Source organism: Talpa occidentalis, unplaced genomic scaffold, assembly GCF_014898055.3.
Source record: "Talpa occidentalis isolate TD23 unplaced genomic scaffold, MPIMG_talOcc4v2.1, whole genome shotgun sequence".
Classification (NCBI taxonomy): domain Eukaryota; kingdom Metazoa; phylum Chordata; class Mammalia; order Eulipotyphla; family Talpidae; genus Talpa; species Talpa occidentalis.
Genome location: NW_026555331.1, coordinates 129,033,741 through 129,052,825, shown reverse-complemented (window position 1 = coordinate 129,052,825; position 19,085 = coordinate 129,033,741). Strand labels below are relative to the sequence as shown.

The 19,085-nt window shown below is 32.7% G+C and overlaps 1 protein-coding gene across 3 annotated transcripts in view; it reads left to right on the top strand.

The window, feature by feature from the left end:
• TFEC (transcription factor EC) overlaps positions 1-19,085 on the top strand; it is a 185,106-nt gene that overhangs the window by 153,052 nt on the left and 12,969 nt on the right. For all 3 annotated transcript variants that reach the window (XR_008550829.1, XM_054692576.1, XM_037511995.2), the window contains 2 exons: positions 2,305-2,391; positions 18,029-18,143. Coding sequence is in view for 2 of the 3 variants with exons in the window: in XM_054692576.1 (XP_054548551.1) it covers positions 2,305-2,391; positions 18,029-18,143 (202 nt within the window). In the remaining variant the exon portion in view is untranslated. The remainder of the gene's footprint in view (positions 1-2,304; positions 2,392-18,028; positions 18,144-19,085) is intronic.

Here is a 19,085-nt window from a genome sequence, read left to right as displayed (position 1 = left end):
TTTCTATATCTATGTCCACATTTAGTAATATTTATGTTATTCTCTTTAAAAATTTATTATTATTGATTTTTGCGTGTAAGAACTGGGGTGTGGGCCAAAGATGTGATGGGTGAGAGGATTCTCCAGAGACAGAGGTGGGGGGCAGAACAGGTGGATCTACTGAAATACACTGCTGAGGGGAGCAGAGGGCGAGACAGGAGAGGTCTGCTTTACCATTTGGTGAAGTACTGTCAGCTCCCTGGCCAGCTGGGGATCAAACTCATGTGGCAGTGGCTGGCAGTAGCTTGATAGTGCTGAGACTTTAACCCCTGCGCCACCAGGAAGGCCCCTTATGTCGTACACTTAAGTAAAAATCTATTGTCTCATCTCCTCCTTTTCATCTATCTTAGTGTACTGATATTCATAGAATTTATACATACATAAACACAGACACACAGACATACATGAATTTATAAATACATATGTATATAAATGTCTGTGTGTGTATATATATGTATAAATTCTATAAATATTTATAGAATTGTATTTAGACCACAGAATTTTATTTTTCTTATATTTTTATTGGTTTCATAGTTTTAGTCATCTTCTGATGGTGCTTTTTGAAAGAATTTTTTCCAAAGGTCTTTTGGTCTTAAAACTTCTAAGCTTTTATGCCTAAGAAATTTCACCCACATACATAAAGGCTATATTACAGGTTATAATGTCTAGGTTCAAAGTTCTTTACTTTTTATTATGTCGTTGTTTTCTTGCTTTGGTGTTGTTGAAAACCTCCATTCTTGGTCTTTTGTAGGCCTTTGTTTTTAAATCTCTTAGATCCTATAAATATTTTCCTTTGTCTTTGAACTTCACATTCCATGCCAATTATCTGCATTTTTATTTTAGTCAAAATAATTTGTTCTTTCTTTGTCTTTAATTGCCTTTTTAAAAATACTTTGAGTAACCTTATTCTGCTGATTTGTAATTCTTTCATAGATTTTTAAATTCTGTTTCAGCTAACATAAAATGTTGTATTTTTTTTTTTAAATACAACTGGATTCTTATGTGATTAATTATGAAGATTCCTGGATGCTGTGAAGCAAGGTTTTTGGATGGATTTTAGATATAAAGCTAAATTTACGATAATGGAAACACTCGTACCTTCAATACATTAGGAGAAAAGACACTCATGTAGGTGTATTACAAAATGAGGAACAGAGGTATTAAAGGTACAAGGAGAATCTCAGGGAGGATGGATTTTCACACATAGAAAAGAAAGTCTTCCTTCTGTAATGGGATAAACCTAAGCATGTTTATAGGCAAAAGAGAAAAATTAATGATTCAAGAGATGAATCATTTATGATGTAAGCTTCCAGAGGAAAAAAAAGGATGAATGTCTCATCTGTAATTTTTAGTAAAATTATTAGGAGTTTCCCCCAAAGAAATACATTTACTATAAGTTATGTTTAGCATTCTTCATCCCTCAGGTCTTCTTCATATCTATTCACTATAAGTTAAATACAGAATGTGAATGTGAGAAATACTATAAAATTAAAATGTGAGATTAGTAACAATTAAGAATACATTTTTAAAATTATTAGACTGAACTCAATAAAGAAACGAACCATGCATATTTATTTTCCTAGGTACTTTAAAGATTTTTTAATGCAAGTCATATGACATCTAAAGACTGCACCACAATCTAGAGTTGCACTCTCAAATACAGTACCCTGTAGCCACATGTGGCTATTTAAATTTAATTTTAAGTTACATCAAGTTCAGTGCAATCTTAAAAAATTAAATGAAGTTAAAAACTGTGACTACTACTGTTATTGTTATCATTGCTTTTATTTTTATTGTGGGTCATTAGGGAAAGATGGAAAATATGCTTTCATGTAGTTTTTAATCCATATGGACTAATTGGCTAAAGTTTAATGACCGATATTTGGTTATATACCTGTAAGATGCAATGAAAACATTTTAAAAGAAAAATAAAGTTTGTAGAAATTCATCCCTGTATATGTTAAATACAGCTTGAGATATTGTTTCATGATAACCCCTCTATTTATGTAGATACTAGTTTCCAAGGGACTAGTCTGCAGTTATTTCTCCAGCTATCAGCTGCCAGTTGCTGGAAGCAAATGCAGAGAAAAGAAACACAAATGAAAGAGTATTAGGATTACTTACATTTTAGGTTCTAAAATGTTCTGGGATTTAATATACATATAATCTTAATTTGAATATTCTGAAAAACCTTGTCTCTGATATCAAACTACAGTAAAACTTGTATCCTTATGCACATATTCTAATTGTATTATCTGTTGCTAGATGGAGGATGTTATTGAGGATATAATCGGTATGGAATCAAGTTTTAAAGAGGAAGGAACAGACTCTCCTCTGCTAATGCAAAGAACAGTAAGTGTTTCCAGACCTGAGGATGTCAATGAATAATAATAGCTTCTGATTATAAAAGAGAATTGTCATTTGATTTGTAAATGTTGTTTTCTTCTTGTTCTTGTGAAAAAGATATAATAGGTGATATTAGAAAATATTTACTTCTGTAGAAAAATTATGTAATGTTATTGAGAAAGATAATGGGGTTTGTACTGCCATATGCAACTATCTACCTACCTATCACTCTCTCTACACATCAAATTATATATCTAATCTGCTGTTTTTCCAGGAGTGATTAAATCTTCAGATTTCCTGTTGAAGAACAGTATATATAGCATATAATCACACACCTTTATAAGATCATAATTAAATTTTGACTGTTTTTCCATGACTAACAGCTATCAGATTCAGAGGTTCTATACAACTTGCACCTTGTAGAGCAAAGAAAAAGATTATAACAATAAAAAAATATAGCTTTGCTTCTAAGTCTATAATCAGAGGTTAAATATGAACTGAGGAAAGGGATAACAGACGTCACTCTGTGTAAGGCATGTAGATAGACTTCTATGTTGAAATCAGCACAAATTCCTGGAATTATATGCAATGAAGGGATGATATCTTATCTCCTATTTGATTGCTCTTGCCTTCTCTTTGCTTATTCACTGTAGACTATTTTCATGTGTGTAAGCTACTTTCTTATATTTTGAAGGGTTATTGCTTGTTTATGCTTTTAACCTTTTTAGAAAACATGAGAAAAAATAGGAAAGACTATGATTGAATTTCAAAAAATTTCTTTTAAAGGAAGTGATTTTTGTCTACAGTACATAATATGGACACTGTTTGTTAGTAAGTCAATGTGCTGAGTGTTTTAAATGTTAGATATTTAGAAAAAAAACATTGAGAATGTACGCTAAAAGAAACTGTAAATTTAGAATATCTAAAAGCTATTAAAAGAAATATCTTCTGTTACCCAATCAACTCTCATTGATAAATCTAGCTCTTTATATAAGGCCAACTAGTTCAGTTAACTAGATGTTTAGTCAATATTTACTATGCACAAAGACTAATACACCATGGAAAACAGAAAGTTGAGACCCAATGAACATGTCGAGTCCACATGGTGATAGGCTAGGGCAGAGAGGCGGATAAAGTATTAAAACCCTGTTCTACTCTAGACACACTGCAAGTCATATAACCTCTTTTTACTTTGCTTTCTTCTGTATAAGAATAATCAATATTATTTTTCAAGTCTGTTTGTATCTAAGATCTTTGTATACTATATGTACATATTTTAAATGTTAGAGAGTTGCTGAGGAGTTCAAGTAGAGGATAAAACATACTAAATAGAGAATTTTGGGAAATGCTTTAGGAAAATAAGAAAATAATGTCCAAGAGGTGTTTATAAAGGCAGAAAAGCAGCACATTAAGAGACTGACATAAGAAAAGTTAAAATATAAGAAAAAGAAAAAGTGTAAGAATAGCTAGTAGAACAGAGATTAGGAAATGTTTTTTTATAGTTCATGTGAATAAAAATAAAAACTGTATGATTCAGAGGAATTCTTTGAGTAGGTATTTTAGCGAGTGAACTTTGATTGCAGGTGGCATAAGCCTGGCTCTTACGGGCTTATGCATGGAAAGAATTTGGTATTTGTGCCATCTAAAAGTTTCTAAGTGATGTTGTTTGTGGGCATCCCTTCATAAATTTGTTTTTGTTTTCTTCTGTGTTGATTTTCTTTTCAGCAATTGAGCAGACACGACCATAACCTTTTTCTAGCTATGTACATAGTTCTTCCTTGCTAATCTAGTTTTTTTTTTTTTTTTAAATAAGGGCAAGAAATTTTATGGTTTATTTAAGTCAATCCTGGTGGTCCCATTTCCTTTGCCAGAGACTGCATTAAGAATGGGGTTTTGCTGCAATTCTGGCATGTGGAGCAGATTCTGGAGGCCTTCTAGGAAGTTTTCTTCTGTTTTTAACAGACACCCAAGAGAAAGAAAGTTTTTGGCCTCTTTGTGATGTTGTAGGACAGTGTGACTTACGTAGTCATTCTATTGCCTAGTAGGTTGGCAAAAACAAAAGAAACAGAAGGAAAAGTAAAGCCAAGAAAAATGTAAAAAGAAAAAATGCTGGGGTCTCCCGTGGTGGCACAGCAGTTTAGCGCTGGGCTGCGAGGCTGCCCGCAGTCTCTGCAGCGCCAGTTCGTCTTTCCCCGGCCGCCGCCCGCGAGGGTCCCACAAAAACAAACAAACAAAAAAAAAAATGAAAAAAATGTTGTTTATATGCCCCCTGGAGAGTTAATTACTTATGGATTTCATGTTATATAAGATTTTTTGCTTTATTTTAAAGTTAATTTCCAGGGTTTTTAGATTGGCCAAATGCATTCTGATGGATACAGTCAGTCTGGCTTGGCATCCTAAGAGAAGAGCTTCTTTAGGTCCACTTAAGTCCTTAGGAGGACTTCTGTCACATATCTATATCTAAGCCAACTTCTCTGGGTCGTGGGCCCAACCTAGAGCTGAGGATTGAGCAGGCTCACACAACAAAATATTGAAATTAAGAGCAAGAACCAGGAGAACAGTATTTGTTATTGACATAAATGCGAAGGAATAAGATGAGCTTAAACCAACAGCTGTCCACCACGGTAAACTTTAAAAATGAGGTTATTCATCAACTACAATTATTATTAATTTCTCTATGACAGCCACTTTTCTAAGTTTTTTTTTTTTCAAAGATTTATTTTTACAAGCACTGGGTACAGTCAGAAGCGTGGGAGGGTGAGAGGATTCACCAGGGCCAGAGCGGGGAACAGAACAGGCAGACCGGCGAAATACACTGCTGAGGGAGCAGCAGGTGAGGCAGGAGAGGTCTGCGCACCATGTGGGACCCTTGCTGGGGGCCGGAGATTGAACCAGCACTGCAGAGGCTGCGGGCAGCTTTGCAGCCCAGTGCTCAACCACTGCGCCACCAGGGGAGGCCCACTTTTCTAGTTTTGTAGATATGTTTCCTCCGGTATTCATTGACTATGCAAAGTCTCAGAGGCAAACTATCCAGTGAGGGCTCCTCTGCTGCGTCCTAAACAGAAAATCTTGGATTTCACTTCACTAAAATTTACCCAAGGTCTACTACAGAGAGGCTTAACTGAAAGTTATGTTGTAACTTATGTTTGTGGTAAACTTGGAAACTGCTAACTTGTAGCTTGTACCCCTTGAGGTGGTTCTCCAAATTTATCCTTATTGAATGAAGTAGTTCAAGGTTTTAAGAGGTTGGTTGAGCCCAGGTTTTAATGACCTAGAGATGAATGTTGAGTGATTAGTGACTAAACTCAGTATGAATAAACAGAAGTTACCTCTCAATCCCTACTTGCTCAGAAGAATAGCCACCTGTTAATTCTTACTGCACAACTACGTAAGTTGGACTGAAGAGAGCCAAAGTGCAAGAATCTCCAGCCAAATCCATGGTGCTTTCTGTACCTTATCCTCTCAGTTTTTCAGTCTCAATGGTGTGTTTCTCCTCCCCATTTAGCCATCCCCTTATATATACCTTAGATCTTTTTATTAGCAATGGTTCTGTCCCAAAACATTTATATTTCACTTTTTTTTGAACATTCTATTTTTTCATTGCCTCAACTCTAGTATTCCTACATTACCTTTTTTTTCAGCTTGTGGAGACTCCAGATTAATTGTTTTCAGAAGCTATTATTTCCCAATTATGGCATTTGAAAAATTTCCTTCTTTCCTGTTTGGAGTCCTTGGTTCAACACTATATATAGTTCTCTAATCAACTCCTAACATGTCTCCATGTTCCTCTCCTTGCAAACCCCAACCCAACTATTCATGTCTCATTTATACCCCCAACCCTCAACATCTGTCAATATATCCTTCTAATCAGCATCCACGATTTCCTAAATCACAGTGCCTCTTATCAGTTCCTGTAGTAAAACATTTTCCAGGTTACCATCATCTCTCATTGAAACTCAAAAACATTCCAATCTTACTTCCCTGCTGCTTTTGCCCCATTACAGTATTCACACAGAAGTCATAAAGAACTTTACAAATCAAAAATCAGATCCCATTTATCCTTGCTTACTATTCAATTACTTTCTAAAATCCTCAGAATATCATCTAGACATTTTACCATAGTCAGCATTTAACATTATTTTTTAATATATTTTATTTTATATAATTCTTACATTAATTTTCATTTTGCACAATGTATGCATTTTCATTTTGGTTATATTATTCCCCATACAATTCCCAACCCCCTTATTTTGACCCTAATTCCTCCTCTCCTCTCCACCCCCAACCCCAGTAGTGTGTCTCTCTGATTTATAGTTGCTTGTTGATTTTGATTTTTTTTCTTAATTATAAGTAGTCTTTTTCCTGGTCCCTTATTTAGTTTTTCTAAATTCCTGCTATGAGTGAGACCATCTGTAGGTGCCCAGCAGACATATAAAAATACTTTAAAATTCACACAGTATTGAAAATATTGTCCGCAGAATACATTACTATTTAGGGTTTTCTTTAACGGCAACAAAAAGCAGCAACAAGGATTACAGCAACAACACTAATAGTTTCTCTGCCTTGGGTATTTACTCTGTGACAAGGATTGTACAAAACACTTTCCATTGAAAAATTTTATTTTATCATCACAGCAAACTATGAGACAAATACTATTATTACCTATTATCATTTTACAAATGAAGAAATTGTTTTAGAGAAGTCAGCATCATCCTCAAATTCTTACAGCTAATGAAAGGCAAGGTAGGAATTTGAATGCAGTTTGGTATGAACCTAAATGAAATAATCCCACCTACTTGGCTGTGCCAGTAACTTCAAGGAGGAAGTAGTTTCATAGACCTGTAGAATCTTAAGAGCTGAAGGAACCTTAGACTGATGTGACTCTGTCACATTCCAGCTGAATGACTGTTTAACCTTTGACTTAAATCTGCATCCCTATAATTTCCAACTGGTCTTTGTTTCACTCTTTTCAGAGATGTTGTTGTGCATATAACTCATTTATTTTATCATATGTTGATATTTTTCGATTAGTTGTCTGTAAATGCTGGTGCCATTTGGCAATCTCAGTTAACTGCTATAGTTGAATACCATTCCAGAGATGAGGACTGAATAAACATTAACAAGCCCCTGTGCTTGGTTGGAACTTGAAAAGGCTGCAAAACATCAACAAGCAAGCCTTTGTCAATCACAATCTAGACCAGATTAGTCTTAAAGTCCAAGGAAGAACCAAAGTTCACCTTAGTGCAGAAGTTTCTGCACAGCTCTCCTGGTTATTGTTTGCAAGTTTAAGGAAAAGAAAAGGATGAAGGAAAAAGAGAAAAACATTGCTATGGTGAAGGTTTTAGACACTTCAGAGTTAAAACTGGTGAGCAAGTGATTTTGGAATTCTTTCAATACTTGGAGATGAAACCACATTAAATACTGAATTTAAACTTTATACACTAATAGCCAATAAAATAAGGTATGTAGAAATTAAGCTTTGAAATGTGTAATATATACAGTCTGCTACATTGACAAGCTTGTTTACTTACAAGATAATTTTTAGAGCTTTGGTGACAGTAAAATTATTTTTAGAGTTCATTTACTGAAAACTTGAAAATAATGTTTTCTTGTGACTTTTTATCAAAAAGTGAGAATTCCATTAATTAATTGTTGCAGTGTTTGAATTAGATTAATGGTTGTTTTATTAACATAGTACTAAATAGATCTTATGCATATAAACTGTATGATACAAAGTATTTACAAGTTGCCATTCTGTTTTGCATTTCATATTTTTTACTTGAGTTAAAAGCCAATGGGCCAAAGACATGGGATCTCCAACTCCCACCCAACACATTATTTTTATTCACTCATAATAGAATAAGATAATAAATAATAATAATAATAATAACTCAGTGGGATTTTCCTGTTTAATGTTATACAAATCTCATGGCCCTGCTTTAGCACATGAAATAAAGATCCATAGTGCATGTCCTAAAACTTGAAAATCTAATGTACAATATCTAAATGAATAAATACCCAAAAGGAAAGAAAATAATCTTTTAAATGTCAGGTTTTCATATATGCATACATTGTGCAGAATGTGATCTCCTACAGTGCTACCTCTTTATGCCTGAAGTTCATCTTCTTTTTATGTTTACAATTATTCAGTTTAATAGTTTTGTGCTCACTTTTACCATTTTAGATTCACAATGAATGTCTTCACAGTAAAGCAATATAAAGAATCCAGACAACTCAAAATTTGTCCTCAGTTTCTAAAAAAGCTGATACTAAGTGTATAATGATATAGATACATGAATATAACCACACAAATGTGTAAGTGTTTAGGGATTTTTTTTTGTTTTAATATTTACAATGAACAATTATCTGGAAACATAATATGTATGATTTTCTTTTTTTTTTTTTGGAATTACAGTGAGATTACCTGGGCTTTACTTTCAGAAAATTCTCAGGGTTTTAATCAACTTTGAAGAGCATAGTGATTATTACTGTGGTGTCCTCTCTCTTGCTGATATATAAATGAAGAAGGATAAAACTTTAAATATAAATTATTAAACTTATGACTGTGTTTATTAGTCCTATAGTGTTTTGGTAAGGAGAAAATAAACCAGGCTTCTATGAAGAAGGGTGTTGTAGAGAGTTTGGAGCTAAAGTTGATCCTTAGATATAAGTTGGGTTGTGATACTTAAGGAGTGAGATATATGAGAAAAATAGCAATGAGAAAAGTACAGTCCAGTGGTTTTTCAAATGTGTAATATATAACTTGCTATACTGACAAACTTGTTTACTTACAAGATGATTTTTGCACACTGACTACAGTAAAAAAAATTTATAATTGAAGACTTGTCAAAAATGTTTCATTGTGACTTTTTGTTAAAAAGTGAGGATTCTGCTTATATGTAGTGTGCATATGAGTGTGTGTGTGTGTTTATACAAAGCATCCTTAAAAAGTAGTAGATTAAGCGCCTCCCCGGTGGTGCAGTGGATTGAGTGCAGTGCTGTGAAGCTGTCCACAACCTTTGCAGTGCAGGTTCAATCCCCGCCAGCCAGCAAGAATCCCACATGGCACAGCAGACTTCTGTTGCGCCTGCTGCTCCCCTCAGCAGTGTATTTCTGTTGTCTGCCTGTTCTGCTCCCGCTCTGTCTCTGGTGAATCCTCTCACCCTCCCTTGCCTCTGGCCTGTACCCCAGCTCTTGTATAAAAATAAATAAATCTTTAAAATAAAAAAGTAGTAGATTAAGGACCATCCACAACAGATAGGAAGTGAAGAATCCAACCTTTATGTTAGACATGTTAGGTTTGAATCCCAAGCCCCTCATTTATACAATTGTATGATCTTCAGGTATTGCTTCATTTTCAGAGTTTTTTTTTTAAGATTTATTTATACAAGAACTGGGGTACACGTCAGAGGCGTGGGATGGTGAGAGAATTTACCAGAGACAGAGCAGGAGAGCAGAACAGGCAGACGGACCAAAGATGCTGCTGAGGGGAGCAGCGGGTGAGACAGGAGAGGTCTGCCATGCTGTGTGGGTTTCTCCCTGTGGCTGGGAATGGAACCTGCGCTGCAGAGACTGCAGACAGCCTCATAGTGCAGCGCTCAACCTGCTGCGCCACCGGGGAGGCCCCCTTTTCAGAGTTTTAATTATTTTATAAACAAGATAGGAATTATGATACTTTATGGTGTTTTTATGGGGAATTATTGAATATTGTTATTTTTTCTTATTATGAGATCTACTAAGCTTATTACCTGACATATAATATTCACCTATCTATGACATAGTATGAGTGTGATGATGAAACTTACATCTTATTATCTTTAAAAAAAAAAAACAAGTATGGATTAATAGATCCCTCAGGGAAATACTTTCTTACCATACCCTCCCTCTCACTGGAATATGAAACCTATTCTTGGGAGCCATGCTATGTACATGTGGAGATGAAACTGCTTTCATAACTTGAGAGTAGTCGTAAATAATGTTGAGTTGATAATGAAGGGCCACTTTGGCATTTTGAAGGCCAGACACAACAGTTTGAGTTTAATATATGAGCTGAAGAATGTATATTTTATATTTAACATTCTGGACTTGGGAGAGTTTAGCAGGAAGTTTTATTTTTAAAATATCACTTGATCTCAGAGGTACAGTTGAGAGTAAATTGAGAGAGACTGAAGGATACTTGATTAACAGACATAATTTAGGCTTAAGACCCCAAGCCTCTTGAGATACAAAAATAGAGATAATTGACATAGCATATAGAAAGGGAAATGCCCAGAAACAGAGATAAGAGGCAAGACATTCCAACTTATTAAGGCAGAAACCATACAAAACCTTTATGAAAAAGGAAAATTATAAATTCATTTCACTCATGACTATAAAGCACAAGCAAAATATTGGTAAAAAATACAGGGATTATTTATGTTGTGATTTGCTATGTTTGGTCTTATAAGAACAAATGGGCATATGAACATTTTGATAGTTCATTTCTTATGTTTCTGCAATAATTTTGTACCTAGATTTTATTTTCTCATAAGGCAACATTGATTTTAAACACAAAGTTACAAATTTCTAGAATAATGGAAAGTTATTGTGGTCTCAGATACTAAGAGTCTTATCATAAGTGGGATAGAATTTAATCAGATACTTTCTCTGAAACTTTTCAGATATAATTTTTATTTTCTCTTTTAATATCATATAATATATTTATGGGGAACCCAACTTGATTATGGCAAACTATCTTTCCTATATTCTTTTGTATTCATATTGCTAGTAATATTTTGCTTGTGCTTTATAGTCATGAGTGAAATGAATTTATAATTTTCCTTTTTCATAAAGGTTTTGTACAGTATCTGCCTTAGTAAGTTGGGATGCCTTGCTTCTTATCTCTGTTTCTGGGAATCTTTGTGGAAAACTGGAATAATATATTTTTTGAAAACGTAATGTTTTTGTCTGCAAAACTATTTAGTCCGGGGGCCTCCCCGGTGGCCCAGTGATTGAACACTAGGCTGCAAAACTTCCCGCAGCCTCTGCAGCGCTGGTTTGATCCCCGGCCACCAGCGAGGGTCCCACATGGCGCGCAGACCCCTCCTGCCACGCCCGCAGCTCCTCTCAGTGTACTTCATCAGTCTGCCTACTCTGCTCTCCACTCTGACTCTGGTGACTTCTCTTACCCTCCCACACTTCTGACTGTACCCAGTGCTTGTATAAATAAATAAATAAATCTTAAAAAAAAAACAAAACTATTTAGTCCAGATAGTTTCTTGTGGGATATGTACAAAGTTTTATTTCTTCAAACTTTTTCAATAGTTCAATCTTTTATTAATTCTTTGCCAAATCTACTAAATAATAATTTCTGGAAATTTATGCATTTGAATTAAGTGTTCACACTCACTGGCAAATTATTGTAGATAATAGGTCATCTTTTTACTGTGATCAAAATGTATGTGCTATACAATTTGCCATTCTAGACATTTTTTTTCCTTCTAGACATTTTTAGCTATAGAATTCAATGATATTAATTAGATTTACAGTACTGTATAACTATCATCGCATTCTCCACTTCTTGAGCTTTTTTATTATCTCAAATAAGAAACTCTGTATCAATTAAATAATAGCTTTCCATTTCTCCTTACCTTATGCCTTAATAACTTCTATTTACTGCCTGTTTATCATCAACCATTCTAGTACTTATGTAAATGAAATTGTACATTATTCACCCTTTTCTGTTTGACCTGTTTTACTTAGCATTATGTTTTCAAGATTCATCCATGTTGTGTATATGTTCTGCTTATAAAATAATTTATTCCTTATTAAGATTTTATAAACCTTTATGTATATATGCTGCATTTTGTTTATCTGTTCCTCTGTTGATGGATATTTAGATTGTTTCCACCTTTTGGTGACTGTGAACAATGCTGCTAAGTACACTGACTTTTAAGTATCTGCTTCAATTCTTTTTGGTGTATACATAGAGGGAGAATTGCTGGTCATATGGTATATCTATGTTTACCTTTTGAAAAACTGTGATATAGTTTCCTATGAAGACCGCATCATATCACAGTCTCAGCAGCTAATATTAGGGTTCCATTGTCTCCACATCCTTACCAACACTTGTTATTTTCATTTCTTTTTGTACTAGTCATCTTAATGTGTGTAATGTGATATCTCATTATGGTTTTAATTTATATTTCACTATTAACTAATGTTGTTGAACATTTTTTCATGTTCTATTGGCCATTGGTATATCTCTTTGAAGAAATGTCTGTTCAAGTCCTTCACCCATTTTTTAAGTTGGATCATTTTGTTGTTGAATTCTAGGATATTAATCTCTTTAGAGATATATGAATTGCAAATGGTTTCTCCCATTTTGTGGGTTTCTTTTCACCTTTGATAGTATACTTTGATGTACAAAGTTTTAATTTTAAAAATGTACAATTTATTTTATTTTTGTTGCCCATCATTTTGGCACACATTAAAAAAAAAATCACCACCAAACCCAATATCATGAAGATTTTCAGTACACAAGTTTTTTGCCTCCTTGTGTTAATTTATTCCTAAGTATTTCATTCTTTATGATATTTTTATAAAAGTAATTATTTTCTGATCTTTATTGTCAGTTCTCATTGTTAATCATAAAGATACAACTGACTTTTGCATTTGATTTTATACCCTGCAAGTTAGCTGAACACTTATTAGTTCTAATAGTTATAAATGAATATTTATATGTATGTGTGACCTGAAGGTTTTCTAAATATATGATGTCATCCACAAAGTTCTTTGTACTTAATATTTTCCAGTTTGATTGACTTTTGCTTCTTTTTCTTGCCTAATTATTCTGGTTAGATTTTCCAAAAGTATGTTAAATAGAACCAATAAAAGTAGGCATCCAGGTGTTGCCATTTCATGATAGTATGGGGAAAAATTGATATCTTTAAAAATCTAATTTACTATAATTATGAAATCCTTTCACTTAAAATAGTTTTTGGAAGAACAATTAGGAAGTGCTCTGTGATAAGGTGGAGCCACCTGCTTGTCCCCAAAGTTAAGCCTACACTTATCTGGACAGTTTATCTACAACAAAGCAGCTGAGGGTATACAATGGATAAAGAAAAGTCTCCAACAAATGGTGTTAGGAAGATTGGATAATCATGTGCAAAAGATTACTCATACCATACAGAAAGATTAACTCAAAATGGATTAAAGATTTAGATGTGATACCAGAAACCATAAAATACATAGAAGGAAAGATATGCAAAATACTCCATGACATTCAGTTTTAGGGATTTTTTGGTGACTTGATGCTAATGGCAATGAAAACTATAGCAACTGCACAACAAAATAAATTAAGACAAAAGTACCCTACTGAATGCGAGAAAATATTTGCATATCATACATCTGATAAGAAGCTAATATCCAGGATCTGCAAGGAACCCATACAACTTACCAACAAGAACATAAATAACCCAATCAAAATGGGCAAAAACTAAATAGAAAGTTTCATAGGCACATGAAAAATTGCTCATCATTATTTATCATCAGGGAGATGCAAATCAAAACCACAGTGAGATGCCACCTCACTCATAAGAGAATGACCATTATCAAAAAGTTCAGAAAAAAAGTTTTGACAAGGGTGTTGAGAAAAAGGAGCCCTTGTATACTGTTGGTGGGATATGGAGTGGTCTAGTCCTTATGGAAAATACTATGGAGGTTTCTCAAAAGATTGTAAGTAGATCTACCATATGGTCCAGCACTCCTATTCCTAGGTAACTACCTGAAAATTTCAAAAACACTAAATCAAAGGGATTTATGCATACCTATGTTCATTGCTGCACTATTTACTATAACTAAATTATAGAAACAACCTAAGTGCCTTAGAACAGATTAGTAGATAAGGAAGACATAGCATATATAAAAATGCAATACTGTTCTCTTATTTAAAAAAAAAACAAGTTGAAATCTTGCTATTTACAACATAGATGGAGTTAGAGGGGATTATGCTTAGTGAAATAAGTTAGAAGTAGAAAGACAAATACCAGATTATTTCACATATATGTGAAATAAGAGAAATGAAACAAAGGAACTGATATAACTAGAAATTTGTGTAATTTAAGCTACCAGAGGGAGATATTGGGAAGTGGGGAGCAAAATGTGGAGGGAGCCCAGTGAACTGTGGTGGAGGATTCTAGGTGCCTTGGTGGTGTACAGTAACATACACCTGAAGAGGGATGAACCTGTTCCTGTAAATGATACATAGTGTTAGAAACCAACTCACCTCAATAAGAAGTAATGCAGCAAAATGTGTCTGTTATCTCTTAAAATATTCTCTTCCTTTTAGTTTTCTTTTGCTCTCCCTCTGAGACTCCTAGTATCTATTTAGTTTTAATAATTCCATTCTCCATATACTGGTTAGATTTTCTGTCATCTGTTCAATTTCTGGTCCTTTACCTAGAACTTGAGATATTATTTTAGCTTTCTAATTTTCTTATACTTTTCAGTGTATCCATTGTGATTTTTTTCATCTTACAGTTTTCTTCTATTCAAATATTGTATTTTGATACCTCCTATTTCTCCTTAATAACTTCAGCAATATTAGGTTTACTTTATTCTTATATTATAAATTATTACAAATAGCTTCCTTTATTTCTTTTATAATGTGTATTGAGCTAATTTAAGGAACTTGATTCCATGTGGTATTTCTTTTTTATTTAGGTTTAAAATTTTTGCTTTTGATGCTATGTCTGATACTGCATATTGTTTTACTTTTGAAACAGTCAATTTCCTCAAATGTTTTCATATTTTGACCGATGAGTTCATCTTCCTCAGGAGATATTGGGTACTTTGAAAGGCAGTATGTATGTGAGAAGGTTGGATCCTGGTCCACTTCATTCCCCATGATCTCAGTAATAGAGATGTGACTACAATCCACGGTGGAGAACCTGAGACACCAGGAACCACTGTCAGTCACTCCAATTCTCTGAGCAACTTCTCATATCAGGAGGTCACATTTTCTACCAGAAAGAAGTACTGTCTTGAGGAGAAAGTTCTACTTTATTGAAAAGATTTTGCAATAATTTTTTATTATATGTCTTTAAAAGTTGTGATTAAAAGTATGCTTAAAAATTTTAAATACGTTAATAATAATATGCTTGCTTACTACCATGTCAAAGATTTTGCTTAACAAAGGCTGTATAATAGGTATATATACCCTATCAGGCCAATGTGAAGTGAGCCAGAAAAAAAAAAAACAAAAACATTTATTTGTGTGACTAATTATAATTCAACATTATTTAAACACTTAAAAGACCAAAAAGAGTGTAAAATTTAAAAGATCTAAAAATTGTTTAAGAAGTAAATTTCTTCGTAGTAAAAAAAAAAAAAAAAAAATCTGGCTTTCAACCAGAATTATAAATGTTGCTTCTTAAAATATCTCTCTAGTTGCCTACTAATCTAGAAACCAAAGCTAAGACTAACCAAAGCTAAGTAACTTACACTTTTGACAGAGCAGATATAATTTTGCTTTGTAAACCCTTTAATTTTCACCAACATTGTAGATATATCTTCTAGTGGAGAAAAGACACTTTAGATTACATGAAGTGTATTACATACTTTGAAATTGAAACCAATTGTATAATGATATTTAAAAAGTGATTAGCCATTTATATGAAATAGAGTAGTACCTACAGCATAAAATTAAACAGGATATTAATCATTGTGCCGTAGGACATGAATTAAACAATAATCAAGGTCCGGAGAAGAGACTATCTCTGTAGTTGAGCAGGATTAGATTCACTATCAGAATTCAAGTCCCATTTCAAGAAAAATAAAATGCATTGGGTACAGTTGGGTTAGGTAATACAGACCCAGAAAAATGCTTTAGTTGGGGACCTATCTTTTATTGTTGCAGTATATATGTAATATAGCTTCTTTTCTTCTGAAACATTTCTGAAATTTGTCACTGCTGCATCGAAATTCCTCTGAATTCACGCTCTACAGAGAAAAGTGCCCTTTCCCTTGTTCCTTCCCCCTCTCTCCCCATCTTTTTGTTCAGCACATCAGTTATGTTTCTCTAAAGCACAGTGGAAATGTACAATTCAGGTTGGTGATGCCTCCACTTATAACCAACAGGGTTTTCAAAAAAATATCTTGGACATATTTTACTTTTACTAATAGGATTAAGTCACTTGATAGGAAATTAACTGCTTCTAGGATTTTTTAATTGTATTGTTTTGATACTAACATTCTTCAATTTGATCATCTTTGTTCCTATTTTTTTAGATAAACAAATTGAAAAAGAAAATATAACCAATTTAAGTAGTTCCCCTGTAAGATCCGTGGAGCAAAAATATATTTAAAGGCCATGATTGTATATAAAATAAAGATGGAGTCCTAACAGAGTAACTAACAAAAAAGCCAATATAAGAAAATGTGCATCAGAATACCGTATATAGTTTATAATGTCATTGATATGCCATAAACCTATATACTAACCTAATTTCCACTGTATTTTCAAAATTTCTTTCCCTGAGAATTAAACAGTATTGGTTACATATAGCTTAGTGGAATATCATGACAAAATTAATGTTAGAGTACCTATGTCCTTTTTTTCAAAATTATTTCAACTTTAGTGTATAAATATAAAAAAAAAATCCCTTAGTTTGCATTGGAATTTTAAAAAAAACATGGGAATAAGAAGTTAGAAATCAGGTTGCAGCTTTTCTGATTACTTGTATTGTTTTTATTCTTAAGGGAAGAATAAAAAATATTTAATAAAGTAATATTCTTAGTTTACTCCCTGGACATGAAATAGAAATACTCAGATGGAAATATTTTAAATGTAGCTTGTTCTGGAAAACTGAATATTAGCTTGAATTATGAATTTTATTTAAATTTAATGTTCTTGGGAAATCAAATCAATAAGTACATTTTAAATAATAAATTAGTACAATTTTGGATCATGTTTTAAGCATCTTAGCTTTCTAAAAAAATGTGCCTAAGAATCACTAAGAATTGTAATTTGCTATAATTAGATAACCCTATATCCACTAGAGGTAAAAGTAGTTTTAGACTACTTTTGGTTACCAGCTGAGATATTTATAATACTCTAGAACATTAAGTATACAATAAGAAAAAGTATACCTTCCAGGAAAGAAAGAAAGTTTCTCACTTAAAGGTGTAAAACACTTTTGACTATGAGTTGCTGATAGTACTAAGGGTATAAAAGCTTCCAAAATGTTCAACCATTATATCTAATTTATGCATGTAATAAAATTTTCAGCTTTGCTAAGACATTTATTAATTTTGTCCAAAATAATATTTTCAATCTTATTCACTTATAACAAGGACATGTACTGAAATCAAACTCTATAACTTTGTAAATACCAATCAGAATGTACTTTCATGAGGGAAATAATTTCTCTTTTTGCTAAATACAAAGAATTTTTTTCAATATATGTTGTCCACAAGCATTAATTACATAATTATTTTTAAGTCAATGAAAATGCATCTGTTATTTAAAATTAAAATGTTATATATTATGAAATATTATGAATAAAGTGGCAAATTTAGAATAGAGATCTTAACATAAACAACTAAATATATCAATACCATGGGATGTTTGATTGATCTTTTCTTCCCTTATTCTCTGAAGTTATCTGGAAGTATTTTGGATGTGTATAGTGGTGACCAGGGAATTTCACCAGTTAATATGGGACTTACAAGTGCTTCTTGTCCAAGTAGTCTACCAATGAAAAGAGAAATTGCAGGTAACGTTGCTTTTATAATTTTATACTTTTTATAATCAATTATATAAGATATGTATCATAATATATTATCAAGCTAAGTAGAATTTCTAAATATTATCAAAATAGTTAAAATGAGAGACATTTAGAGTCAATCAATCATTTTCATATGATAACCAAAAAATAAGCTATAACTTACGCTTCAACTGAATTGGCTCATTATTTTAGAAATTGTAAAATATGTGTATATGCTTCACACACATATATATGAGAACTTGACAAAGTTCTTCATTTAATATAGGTTCATTTTGATATTAAATAGTCACAATATATTAACATGATTAAGAAGTAATGTATTAGTAGTTAAAGGAAAATTAGTCTTATTGGGTATAGATTTTGATAGAAAGTGAAGCAATTATATTTTTCCTTTTTAGGTTTTATTCATTTCATAATAAACTTACATTTAACTTTCTCAAATAAGTAAAACCCCCTAAATTTTCAGTAATACATTTCAAAATTATTACAACTCAAACAAATTGTGGTGACACCGTCAATTTCTTCTGGATATATAAGTGAGAAAGTCCAGGGTTGGAGGAGTTATTTTCCCAGTGTGATATAGGTGATCAGAGGCAAAAGTGAATCAAATAAGGGTTTCCTGACTTACAAGTTCAGTATTAGTTCTCTCATAAGAATAAAGTAAAATTCAGTTGAAATTTCTATAAGTTTTTAGTTTGGAGTCCAAATGTTGGTCTTTAATCATTTTTACACAATGTTAACATTTTTCGTAAAGACAGTATGTCAATTTTGATGTCAACTCTATAATTAAAAATGCATTCAGATTATTTAGACTGAAATTAATGAATATAGTTTTAACTACATAATTTTAAATTCTTTTTTTTTCTTTTTTTTTTTTTTAAGAGGCATGTATTTTATTCATTTATTTGTTTGTTTGTTTGTTTATACATG